General features: G+C 52.8%; 1 protein-coding gene across 2 annotated transcripts in view; it reads right to left on the bottom strand.

The window, feature by feature from the left end:
- The window catches only part of COL4A1 (collagen type IV alpha 1 chain), a 130,841-nt gene that overhangs the window by 35,100 nt on the left and 82,797 nt on the right, over positions 1-12,944 (bottom strand). For both annotated transcript variants that reach the window (XM_059143853.1, XM_059143854.1), the window contains exons 9-22: positions 12,848-12,931; positions 12,705-12,767; positions 11,486-11,521; positions 10,930-10,971; positions 9,622-9,708; positions 9,112-9,138; positions 8,913-8,963; positions 8,152-8,196; positions 7,777-7,830; positions 6,103-6,144; positions 4,832-4,916; positions 4,326-4,361; positions 2,134-2,298; positions 678-773 (exon numbers count right to left, since the gene is read on the bottom strand). In XM_059143853.1, the coding sequence (XP_058999836.1) occupies positions 678-773; positions 2,134-2,298; positions 4,326-4,361; positions 4,832-4,916; positions 6,103-6,144; positions 7,777-7,830; positions 8,152-8,196; positions 8,913-8,963; positions 9,112-9,138; positions 9,622-9,708; positions 10,930-10,971; positions 11,486-11,521; positions 12,705-12,767; positions 12,848-12,931 (913 nt within the window). The remainder of the gene's footprint in view (positions 1-677; positions 774-2,133; positions 2,299-4,325; positions 4,362-4,831; positions 4,917-6,102; positions 6,145-7,776; positions 7,831-8,151; positions 8,197-8,912; positions 8,964-9,111; positions 9,139-9,621; positions 9,709-10,929; positions 10,972-11,485; positions 11,522-12,704; positions 12,768-12,847; positions 12,932-12,944) is intronic.

Below are 12,944 nucleotides of genomic sequence, written 5' to 3'. Positions count from 1 at the left end.
CTGAGGGCTTGGTTTTGGGGGCAGCCTTGGCTGCTCTACTCTCCGGCTGCTAAGAGACACAAGGACACTGGACTGTCCGAGGGGTACGACACGCTCAGACAGGACTGCGGACGCGGTGAGAACCCGCGGTGGGCATGACAGTGAAGACAGGACCATGTGCCCTGGGCTGGGGTGACAGAAAATGATGGCGATCAGTAACGATATCCTGAGAGCAAGGGGGGAGGGGCCCAGTCCCAGGGCAGCTCCTCTGCTCACACGGATCGTGGGACCAGGGCCTGGAGGGGTGGCGAGCGGGCCAGGTGCACGACTGTGACTCGGCTCAAAAAACACACACGTCTGCTCTTGGAGAAAGGCACTCCCAAACCCTGAACTGAGGTCGCACTAAGGTATTGGTCTGAGGGTTTGCTCGGTGGGCCATGCGGACAGTAAGGGGCGTAACGTGTCCAGGCCACAGCGCCCCGTTGCCTCCAGGGGGCAGCTCACGCTCTGTCTCCCCACCCCCTCCCCCACCTGGGAGGCCCACCCAGGGGACACCCAGCGGAGCTCCAGTAGGGAGCCCCATCCTAGGAACGGACTGCGACGAGAGGTCCAAACACAGGAAGAGCGCACCAGCGCCCACCCTCATGAGAACTGTGTCCCCTTCCCAGCAGCATTCTTTACAATGATGTCCCTCTTACCTTTTTCTCCAATCTCGCCCGTCAGCCCTGGCTGCCCTGGAATTCCGGGGGGGCCCTGGACCCCTGGCGGCCCAGGCTGGCATTCCACGATTCCATCTGAAATGGATGGGCGTGAGTTACGGGACTAGTCCCAGCACCCAGAGCCAAGATTTGCACCTCTCTTCCTCAGCCGCTACGGTAACAGCGAACCTCTCTGAGGCTACTTGTAAGTGCCAGAGACCCGGCTTTACCTGGCTTCAAAATAATCCGACAACGTTAACTTGAAAACAGGCCCCGCACAGCACCCATCTGGCCAAGCGCCACCACGGGCTGTGACTTACAGAACACCTGTTTGATGACCCTAGAGCACATTTCCCTTCATTTGTTCTGTCCCGTGTCTTACGTCCTTCCTACCTTGCCAGTGCACACACCATCCTTACTTTACTCATGAAATGACTGAGCCGGGGGACACCGGGGGGCTCAGAGGGTTGGGCGTCTGCCTTCTGCTCAGGTCATGATCCAGGGTCCTGGGGTGGAGGCCCACATGGGGCTCCCCGCTCAGCGGGATGTCTGCTTCTCCCCCTACCTCTGCCCCTCCCCCCTCCCTCTGCCCCTCCTTGCTCAGGCTCTCACTCCTGCACTCTCTCTCTTTCAAATGAATAACAAATTTTTTAAAAAGAAAAATGACAATTCATGCTGATCTCTTCCCAGGGAAGCGTCCAGCCTGGAATCCCGTGCTGCCCCAGGTTCCACGCCCGACCTCTGCAGAGACCTGCAGCTCTGTGAATGCCCTTTCTTCATGAGGTGTCCGCACTCCAGCAAATAAACCGCCGGGATACGCTGCATACGGACCCCCATCCGTCAGCCCCCCAGAAGACTAGGGCTTTGGGCACGCGCGGGGCTCACCATGTGAGTGACACGGCAGGACTTGCCTTAAAAACCTGCACGCATTCCCGCAGGGTGAACCCGTCTGAGACTGTCTTACATCCTGCGCTGGTATCACTCTAGGACCGCAGGACTCCCTAACTGAGTCAAGCGTTCCTGCTCCGCACTCAGCTGTAACGGCGGGCTGGCGCCAGACCCGTGCATGCTGAGTCCCCTCAGGTGAAGTCGCCGGCTCAGCCCCCACCCAGACTGTCCCCTGCAGTCCCTTCCTGCGTACGGAGCACGAACCAGATGAACAAGGTGCTCTGTGGGCAGAAGAACCACATGACTCACTTGTTCACTGTGATGCCGGGAGACTCAGACCTGCTTAACGTGGTTCTTTAACCGGCTTCGCTGTTTTATTTTTACTATTCCTTTCCGCAGTCTGACCAATGTGGCAAAGACCTCCGTGGGACATGAATGGCTCGCCAGTCCCCCGACACCAGGGCTTCTGTGACACCCCGACTCTGAGCACCCTTCCGCGCCCTGCTAGCTCTGCCCTGACACCTTCCTACGCAAGACACCACGTGCCATGGTCCCCGAGAGCACTTACTTGTGTGGCCTGGCTGTCCAGGGGGCCCGGGAGGCCCAGGGGGGCCCGGGAGCCCATCCCGTCCGCTTGGTCCTGGCAAAGACGTGCCCGGAAAGCCCCGTTCACCTTTCTCGCCTCTTTCCCCTGGGAATCCAGGAGCTCCGATCTGCCCTGGTACTGGAAAGCCTGAAACCAGAACAGAATCTCATGTAAGGAACCGCAGTGCGGGATCAAGGCCCACAGCACAGGCAGACTTTCCTAACTATGTTTGAGAGAAAATGGTACTGACCATCACTGGACGGGGAACTGCTCTGCAGAAGTAAAACAACTGAACTGTCAGGCTTCTTACCCTGCACATGTCGGCAGTCAAACACCTCCTACAACTTACCATTAAGAAAAAGGGCCTCACGACCCAGACATGGGGAAAAATCTGTGCTTTTTTTTTTTTTTTTTTTTTTTTTTTTTTTTTTTTTTATGGTGCAAATAGTATTCCCACCAAATGAATGACAAGGCCAGTGAGCGTCAATTTCACTTCCACTTAGAGGCTCAGGGCATGAAAACGTCACCAAAGAAAAGTGGACACAAGACCCAGGGGACGGGAACTGTGCTGGCGATGGAAATGGAACAGCCTAGAAGTAAAGTTAAGGACAAAGATGCTGTTCTGGGTGGAGCGTGGTGTCAGTCTGAACACGGAAAGCGCAGTTGGGGGTAAGAGAGAGGCTGTGCCACCGTTCCGGGTGGGCGCAGCGATCTCCCACTCGTGCCGGCAGGAGCACCCGCTCGGGGCCGCCCTTGGGGCCTCTGCTCCCAGCCCCAGCCACCAGGAGCAGGACGGTGTCTGTGGCCTTAAAGAGCAGAGTGCAGAGGATGAGGGAGTGCCCAGGAAGACGACCGATCCCAGAGCAGGAGCTGCAGTCGTAGGAGAAGAAATGCTACCCTCATGAGCGCTCATCAGCACCAGCAGGACCAAAGGAGGCCCCTGGGGGCTGGGGCTGAAGGCCCCATGACGGGAGGGGAGGAAGCACCCAGCTTGGCCCCAGGAAAGGACCCCAGGGCTCACGGAGTGCAGCGCTGCTGGGTCCGAAGCCGGGCTTTGACCAGGGGAGAGCAGATAAGGCCAGAGCAGTTTCACAGACCTCTGAAAATACTGTAAGTTAAAAGGCGAACAGGCATAAAAAAGCTTCAGAAGTAAACCCGGCAGACAACAGGGAAGACACAGAGCGACGTGTGCACTAGGATGGCTGGAGGTCAGCATTTTCATGACCACAGAAAAGAAAGTGGATGGAAACAGAGAAGGGTGATTTGAAAGCGAGATCCACAACTTTAGCAGGAAGGCAGGCAGTGAGGTGCCCGTGCCAGGGCTGGAGCAAGTCCTCAGCGCCGGACGGGGTGGAGGGTTACATGTTCCAGCAAAAAGGAACGAGCCCTGGGAGAAATTACAGCGGGTGAGCTGTCGGAAAGGGAAATGATGAAAAAGTATAAAACACAAAACTAAATAAAACACACACAAAACCAAGAACATAAGGACCGTGAGCACTGGGTTGTGCTGTGGACTCCAGTGCACATGTGGGTTTTCCTCACAGCCTGTCTGATCTGCTCCAGGGACTGGGGGAGATGTGCGCACACACACATTTGCACACATGCACATAAGCACTGGCACACAGACACCTGCGTGCTAACACACACAGACGTGTGCACACATACACACACACAGGAATCCCACCACGAACTAAGCAGTGGGCACAGCAGGATCACACACTAAGTACAGCGAGGCACGTGGGATGCCCACGGATAAACTAGACCAGAGATGGGTAGATCAGTGAGGGGGTCTCAGCTGAGTCTGTTCCCAAGAGAGAAACGAAGGCTCCCCGGAGACAGGGAGTGTGGACACTGACAGTGAGGGGCCTGCGGGGCCTGCATCCTTCGGCGGGGTCAAGGAGACTGGGGGGCAGGTCCGAGCCAGGGAGAGGTGAGAGGACTTGAGGAGAGACAGGGGAACCCCCCCAGGAACACTCACAACCCCATGGCCGCCTGTGACTTCCGAAGTCAACGACCAGAGCTGTGAACACCCTTGCCGTCATTACTAGAAAAACGTGCAACAGAATCGACAGCCATTTCTCGCAGGTCACCCACGAACGTGAAACACACACTCGGGACACGAACCACACAGATGTCGTCCGACTATTCCCACACCGTCGGCCAAGGATACTCACCTGGAGGGCCTGGCTGGCCTTGCAATCCCGGGAAACCTTCAAAGAGAAGGAGAGTCAGACACAGGAGCCTGCGGGTCTGTGCCCCGGGGCCCTGGGCCCGCAGGGTGAGGGAAGGGCACGGGCAGAACACCGCGCCCCGGCCCTACAGGGCCCTACAGGGCTGCATGCAGACGCTGCAGGAGCCCCAGCGCCAGGACGGAAGGCGGACCCGAGTCTGAGACAGGCCTCCGTCGCCAGGCGGGCCTGCAAGGCCTGTCGCTGTTAGCAAACCTGAGCGCATGCAGGTGCAAACGGGGGAAATGGAAGAAAGGTGAAGGAGAAGAGAAAGACAGAGGAAGGGTGGAGGCGGGCGGGCGGGCGGGGGGGGGGGGGGGGGGGGAGAGGGGGAGGGAAAGGGAGGGAGGGGCGAGATGGGGGAAGGAGCGAAGGAGCGGGGAGGGGGAGGAAGTGGGGGAGAGAACAGCGGGGGCTCGAGAGAAGGGGAGGGAAAGGAGAGACGGATGTACCTTTGGGGCCTGGCTCTCCTCTCAACCCTGGGGCGCCGGGGTACCCCCGCTCTCCTTTCTCTCCCAAGGGTCCTGGGCCGATTGCCTGAATTACAGAGGAGACCATCAGAGTGCAGGGCAGTGGCCGGCTGCACTTACGGCAGCGCACAGAGAGACTAATCATCCGCAACCATCGCAAGAAAGGGGACGGTAAGAAACAACAGTTGGGGCACAGCGGGGATGGGGGAGTCGTGAGGAAGCAGAAAAGGGACCCCGCCCCCCCCAGCACCCTGCGCGGCTCTGCTTCCTCCTGTCTCAGCTGGCCTTCCCGCAGCGTTCCGCGTGCGGCTCGGGCCGAGCCAGAAGAGTGCGAATTCTGAGGGCTGGGTTTATCTCGAATGTCTAACTGTCCACGCAAGCCGCTAAGTGAACAGAGCACGGACAGAGCGCGCTCACAGCACCCTGCCGTGTCCCCGGCGGGAAGTCACAGGGACCCGCGAACGGGGCCCTGCAAGAGGTTTTCGGTTGTGGTGGCTGGTTTCTGTTCTTGTTTTTTGAAATAGTCCCAAGTGGGGACTTCCTCAAGGACAGACGGATCCAGGCCAAGAACGTGCTACAAAGCAGTGAACTAGGTCAGCACAACTCTAAATCAGGCGAATCCAAGAGAAACAACAAAACCAAATACTGCAGATTGCCCTTAAAATAGAGTTCCTTTGTGGCAATTAAATTCACAGACGTCATTACAATCTGCGGCCACGACACCAACAGACCACTCGACCGTGGCTGCCAGGTCACAGGTACGGAAGGGGCCCCGTGTCTGGAGGAGGAGGTTCCGGGCTTCCCCGCAGCCATCCTGCTCCGGGAAGCGCACCCCGAGAAGACATGTGCCGCCCATGCATCTTTACGAGAAATAAAATGCTATCTGCAGGCCTGAAGACGGTTTTACTAGGGAGAGTCAAATGATGGGTGGTCAGTTTCTTTCAGCATTTTCCTTAATGGACCATCAGAAAAAGAAAAGTTTCAAAAGTTTTGCTCTTAACATTACCCACGGGCAAATCTTTCCAGTGTCTGTGGTCGAGGAAATGCAGAAATTATCAAAATATAATAAAAAGTAAGTACCAAACGCCACACAATATAGAATATAAGTTTATGACTTTAAATAACACACGCCCTCTCTACACACGCACGTGCACGCACGCACACACACACACGTACATCATCCTTAAAACACCGTGAGGTACGTGGCCCCAGATCCCAACAGACGACCAAACAGCACTTTTACTTTTACTCACAATTCCGGGTGGGCCTGGAGGACCTGCTTCACCTTTGTCTCCCTACAAAAGAAGAAATACTTATATTTTTTGACTAGACAATTGTCTTAAGGAAAACATGGCTCAACTTCTTGTTCCAGAAAAATAAGGACTGCGCCCACTTACACCAAAGTTATTTCCTGTGAGGGACTCAAAGCGCCTGCACTTACTACACCGAAAGCGGACGCAGGTCCCTCTGCTTTGCGGGACCGTGATGCGCAAAAAGAAGGATTTCCGCAAATGGTCCAGGGCGGGGGTGGGGGGGCGTCTAATTGTTCACGTGACAAAGCAGCTGACGGTGTTCCTTGTGTCTGATCGCTCGCCACCTCGGGCAATGCAAACAGAGTCCTTCCAGAGCTGAATTAGTATCTGGTGATTTTTCAATAAAATAAACGTAAATGGAATGAAAGCCTCTGATTTCTAAATACGTTTTCTTAAGGAAATCACTATACCAGAGGTTTTTAGGCGTCAGGCTGTCTAAACCTGCACCGGAAGTCAGAATGAAAGGAACCTGTGGTTTCATCTTTCCCCCCTAAAATCCAGCATGACCTGAAAACATTGGGTGGATAAATTCTAATCACCTTTAGCCTTAATTTCATTCATATTAGAAGAAAAAACCCAAAGGAATTAATCGTGCTATGTCCGATGTTTTACGTAAGTCCCACAATAACACCACTAGGAGTTCCAAGACCTGCACATACCCCATGAATGCAGCTTCCCCTTTAAGTCACAGCAATAAACTTAGCAGTAAACCCGCACTAGATGCTTTAATTTTCCTGATTTGAATATGAGACTTTAGAAGTATCTGCGAGACTTAAAAACCACCTTAGTGAAAACATCCTAAACACACTTACCTTTTAAAGCCTTCAAGACTGGACCTCCTCAACAGTGCCAGTGTCAGGGAAGGATCTTCCCCTTCGTCCCTGGCTTTCAGGCACTGCGAGGCCCGCCCCCACCCGCGAGTCCTGCTGGAGACGCTGTTCCAAAGCTATTTCTGTCAGCACAGACTCGGGCTACCTAGTCTCGCATCGGTGAGCGTTTTCTGCCTATCACATCGACAAATATTTCGTAAAGTTTGATAACAAGCACTCGCCCAGAAAAAGGGCGTGTAGGAATCCGTGACTGGGAAATGACCAGACAAGGGAACACAGATTCTTGTCCTTGTGAGCGTGTGGGTACGACCCACACACCACGCAGCACAAGGTGTGGACACAGGATGCCCCGGGCGGCTGCGCGTGTACATTCAGACGCATCCACGCCGTGTCCTTAAGGGAGGAAGCTGGACGCTCTGCACAGCCTGTTGTTCCAGAGTGGTGTGTGCGTGTGAACGCACAGGACGGTTGTGCGTTCTGCGCACTGCTGATCAGTAACGGGAAAGTTAAACAAACTTGCTTTCCTTCACCCTGTCTGCATTTTTTATTGTTCCGAAACTAGATAAAATTCATCTACTACAAAAGACACATAAAAACCTAAAAACCTGAACGAGTGGAACATTTTATGCTCCTCTTTCTAAAACAATCACACGCATAAATAAAACCACGAAGTTAAGGCGTGGGCTGCTCACAGGGAGGGCGGTCATTTTTATTACTTGAGCCCCGAGTTTTAGGAAACTGAACCGTAGGCTGCAGGGAATGCTTCCGTAGTGTCGCGGCTTACCTTGAAACCTTCGCGGCCTGGGGGTCCCGGGTACCCCGTGTCGCCTGGAAAGCCCTGTGGGGGGACACGGACAGCACCCATCAACAGCCAAGCCAACAGTTTGCTCCTAAAAACTACAGAGAAAGGGCTGCCTGGGGGGCTCAGCTGTTAAGTGTCTGCCTTGGGCTCAGGTCATGTTCTCAGGGTTCTGGGATCTGCCTTGGGCTCAGGTCATGATCTCAGGGTCCTGGGATCGAGCCCCACATCGGGCTCTCTGCTCAGCGGAAAGCCCGCTTCCCCTTCTCCCACTCCCCCTGCTCATGTTCCCTCTTTCGCTGTCTCTCTCTCTGTCAAATAAATAAACATTTTTTTAAACAATTACAGAGAAATACTTACTGGACTCCCTTTTTCTCCTTTTTCGCCATCTTTTCCAGGTTTTCCCTGTGCAATAAAGATGGAGAGAGACCTCAGCATTTCATGAAAGCAATAATAAACAGTCTCCAGCATCCAGGCCGGGAAGCTGCATAGGCTGACAGAACCACAGAGTGAGCAATGCCGTCTACGCAGGCCGGCTATAGAAACGGGACAGCAGAAGCGGACTTGTCAATGCTTAAACAACAGGGCCTGATGAGTTCCCCATCTCCTAAGGCAAGCGTGGCATCTGGCCGCACAGTGAACAGCAGAGAAGTTTCCGAATGGCAAGGGCTGGTGGCTGATAAGCAGAGGATTCGTTTCAACGAAGGTCCCCCCATCACGGTGGGGTGGGAGCCGGAGACCAGCGGCTGGGGCTCCTGTCCCCAGGCTTCGTGGGCTGGGAGGCATCTGAGCATCTCGGCTCTTGACCGCTCATGAAGCAGCAGCAACGGGCACGGAGTGCTCTGAGCAAGTGCACGGGGGCTCTCCATGAGAAGCCAGTGGGCTGGGCCTGGGGGGCTCTTCCGAGAGACCAGAGCCCCCACCTCCCAGGAAGGACTCTCAGATGGAGGCGGCCTCCTCATTCCTGCTCACACGGGCTCCAGGAAAGCCCTTCGGGAGAGGACGGGGAGAAACCGAAGAGCCCGACCCGCGTCTTCCACTCAGGCTTCTGTAAACCCAGGACTCCAGGAAAGGAAGGAACGTGCTCGAATAAGAAGCAAAAGGACTCTGAGGGTACTCACTCGGGGCCCTGGCTTTCCGGGCTCCCCTTTCTCTCCAAACCCTGGCATTCCCTTGAAAGAACAAAAAGAGAGTGTCGTTAGGGTATTTAAGTAAAATATTAAATTATGCAAATATCACAGAGAAGGTGAGTAAGCTTGTAACTTAAATCCAATACGAACATTCACATAAAATAGCAATGAACAAGAACAGAGTACTCACCTGAAATCCAGGTTCACCTTTTTGACCCTAGAAGGATTTTTTTAAAAAGAGCAAGAGCGTGAGCCATGAGCACTAATGGCTATATTGATTTTTATAAACACTGAACGTGCAAGTTAAAAAATTCCTTTTCTTGCTATGTTAACAAGGAACTGCTCCTTGGTCTCCAATATTCAAATTTCAACACTGGCAAGGCTGTGGGTTTAATTACGCTCTGTCTGTGGCAGCTGTGACCCGCCACCCCCAGCGGGTCTCCCTGCCGCTGCTCAGCCCAGCCCCAACCTGGCGCATCTAAGAAGCCCTCCCTCGGGGGTCAACCTTGCTCCAACCCAGTTCCAGCTGCCTCTGCTCTCCAGACACTCGGATTCTGTGGGGTGGAGAGTCTATAAGCCTGTCCTGCAGGTCACTGGTGCGTGTAACCGGAGAAACCGGACTCGGACCCCGTTTCCCTATATGCCTTCCATTTGTCCAAATTAGAAAGCCAGCCTTCACCGGACAAAATCCATCTCATACCTTTTCTCCTTTGGTGGCAAAGTCTCCTTTTTCTTTAACTTGAGCTTGTCCTGGTACTCCCGGAGGCCCACTGACCCCCTGGTCACCCTGTTGATTCAAACAATGGGAATGAATGAGGCATAACATTAAGTATACAAAGAAGAAAATGCAAAGGCAGACAAAAGCCTAAAACTAGACATCTATTTTTTAAAAAATGTAAATTATCTCTGTCCTAACCTATCCCCGTCTCAGCAGAAAGTTCAGTTTGGGCAGGAAGACAGCACAGTCAAGACATGAAGACACGAAGCCAGGAGACCCTGCGGAGTCAGGAGAGCCACCACATCAAGGAAGAACACCAAAATCAGACACGTCTCCCAATGCATCCAGGCCTGTTTTTAGGCAGTTTATGTGTCCACAGCAGGACACATGCACAGTCTGACGGCATTTAGACGGAGGAAAGGGGCACAGACTGCCCCAGAGAGCCTGGGAAGAAAGGAGGGATCTTTAGGTGCCCCAGAAGGAAGACAGCCCTGACGAACTTTCTTCCTCGGGCACCCTAACGGCTGCGTGCAACGGAAGTACAGAATCCCAGCGACGGCACAATGAGCGAGATCCAAAGAATTCAATGGTGTCATTACAGGGTCACCTTACAGTGAGGTTTATGGAAAGACTGGACCAAATTCGGAGTGGAACCCAGAGGCCAAGAGTCAGTCCAGACCTGCCCAGGCCTCAGCCACACGCGGCACCCGCCAGTGGTGGTCTCTACACGGGTGTGGACAGCAGTGGAGATGTGGGCCCCGGGGCAGGCGCGGCCACAATCCCCAGAACCCCCACTGGCTCAGCCCCGCTTCCCTGATCTGATCCAGGGAAACCCGCAGAGAGATCAGCAGAGGATCAGGGACCACCCCCCACCCCGGCCTCCTTCCCCCCGCTCCATTCTGTGCCTCGCTGTTTCTGTGGCTCACCTCCTCCGCATTTAGGCATGGCAGCCTTCCGTCGCTGCAGGGGTTAGCAGAGTCGTGCTACCAACTGACTCTTTTATAATAAAGTCTAGGGCTGGCTTTATCACTGCGTGCAAACATTCTGATTGAACTCGACGTACAGAGAACTAGAATTAATGGCCTCATCGTATTCTCTGCTGGTCAGATCACAGGTGGAAAATGTCAGACAATTCTTGCTTTCCAGTGTAGGGAAAACACTAATGAAGGACGTGCAGAGAAGCCTAATATGGCTGTAGGGGACCAAGAAGGGGTTCCGAGGCTGCAGCTCCTTTTACACTTAGAACCGTGACTTTAAACATGAAAACACTCCAAAGCCATGTGTACTCACCTTATCACCTTTTGGCCCTTGAAAACTTAAGCCCATTTGCCCCTGTTGATGAAAAATAGGCTTCCATGTTACTCTGCTCAAAATCATCTAATAAATATCACATAAAATACAGAAAATGTAATAACAGGATAGAGTTAAGGCAAGAACTTCTTTCAACAATTACCATGAAATTTTCAACAAAGTTGTGATCACATTATATTCAATGCCTATTAAAAATTTCTTTAAAGTGTTATTGAAAACATTCTATAAAACCTTTTTTTTCAATTTAAAGTTTTTAAAATCTGACTATAGGAAACTAAGGGAAAGATCAGTGCTTCCAAAATAACGCATAAGGGGTGCTGGAAGGAAAGACAGTCGGATGGATAGACAGATGGACAGACAGACAGACAGGCAGATGCATGGAGAGAGGGACAGGTGGATGGACAGATGTTTAACAGAGATAGATAAAGAAATGTAATTTTCCAAAACTGTTTAAAGAGACTTTAGAGCAAAGAGCGGTGATTTCGCAGTAGCCTTAAACAAATGCCAAAGAAAGTCAAATGAAAAATAGTTTTACCTTTTCACCTGGAGGGCCAGGAGGGCCTGGAGGACCCTGTAAGAGACAGCGTTTTAATTTACGATCACTCACGACCCTGGTGAGATGGACGTGCTTCTTTCTACCAGAGTTCCCTTAAGGCTCCCAGAATTAATGCAGTTATAGATTTGTGAAGTATTTAAATTTATCCTGTGCTTTGGATCTATAAGATTTGGAAAATAACTAGGAATTAGCCCAGGATAATAATTAACAGGGATGAAACACCTCAAAATTTTAGGCACTTCCCTGTGAAATCCCCTGATCCAAGAACGTGTCGGGAGCAGAGATGCTGAACGAAATTCTCAGCCCAACTCTGAGAGCCCTAGAGCTTCCAGTTCAGAAATGGTGTTCGCCCACTGTGGATATGACTCTTTATCTATGAAGCTGAATGATTTCTTCAAGTGCATAAGCCGTAATGAAGGAAAAACCTTCCTGTATTTGCAACAAAATTTCAGAGTGCTTTTCAGTCATTAAAAAAACAAAACAACAACAACAAAAAAACTAATCATTCTTGCAAAAATGAGTCCATTTATTTGCGAGAATATAAAAGAGAACGGACATGAGAATTGCTGGATTGGATAGGGAGGGGCGGGAGGGCGGCCTGACAGACCCTTAAGGACAGTCGGGCAGGCTAGCAAAAGGACGCTACCGTCTGGGGAACATTGTTCCTTGCCGGTGAACATGACATTTAACCAATGGCTAAGTCTCGTTCATATTAACTCTCTTGTGCTCTCAAAATGTGTGAGTGGGAGGAGATGGGCCCTCGTCCTACTGGGAACCACCAGCTGTGCAGGAGGCCAGCGAGAGAGGGGAGCCCTGGGTGGGGGGGGGGGGTCTCTCAGGGGGCTTATGTCCCGGAGCTCAGTCCAGGCACATCTCCAGGCTGTGCATCTCCAGGCACAGCCGGCCTTGTCCATCTCTGAATTTGGCCTCCTCGGGCCACAGTACCGCAGGCAGGCACCCAGGCCCTCCAGGAATGAACGTGTTATCTGTGTGGGCCATGGTGGCTATCACCAGCCTCCCACCCTGGGCTCTGGAATACGAGTGTCCTAAGTGCCTGACACTCTCCCAAGAAAGCAGCTCATTCTCTCCATCCGGGCACAACAACTGTGTAAGTCGGGATGACACCGGATTTACTTCTGTGCCTCAACACAGCTGTTCCTCCAGTGAGTGACTCCGAGAGGTTCCCCCCAACACTTACTGGTGGTCCGGTAAATCCTGGAGGGCCCACAGGACCCTGGAGGCCTGGCAGTCCTGGCGAGCCCTGGAAGTTGTTGAAAATGGAATTAGATGGGAACTAGGAGAGACGCTTCGAGTGCATAGAGTTGTTTAGCAAATGCTTACTGGTGCTCCTGGGGGTCCAGGAAATCCTCTTTCACCTTTCAACAGGGTCCCAGGCACATACCCGATGATTTCACCCGGATCCCCCTAGGGGATGAAG

The sequence above is a fragment of the Mustela lutreola genome, chromosome 13 (genome assembly GCF_030435805.1).
Source record: "Mustela lutreola isolate mMusLut2 chromosome 13, mMusLut2.pri, whole genome shotgun sequence".
NCBI lineage: Eukaryota > Metazoa > Chordata > Mammalia > Carnivora > Mustelidae > Mustela > Mustela lutreola.
Note: the sequence above shows the minus strand (reverse complement) of the source record. Positions and strands in the feature narration are given on the sequence as shown.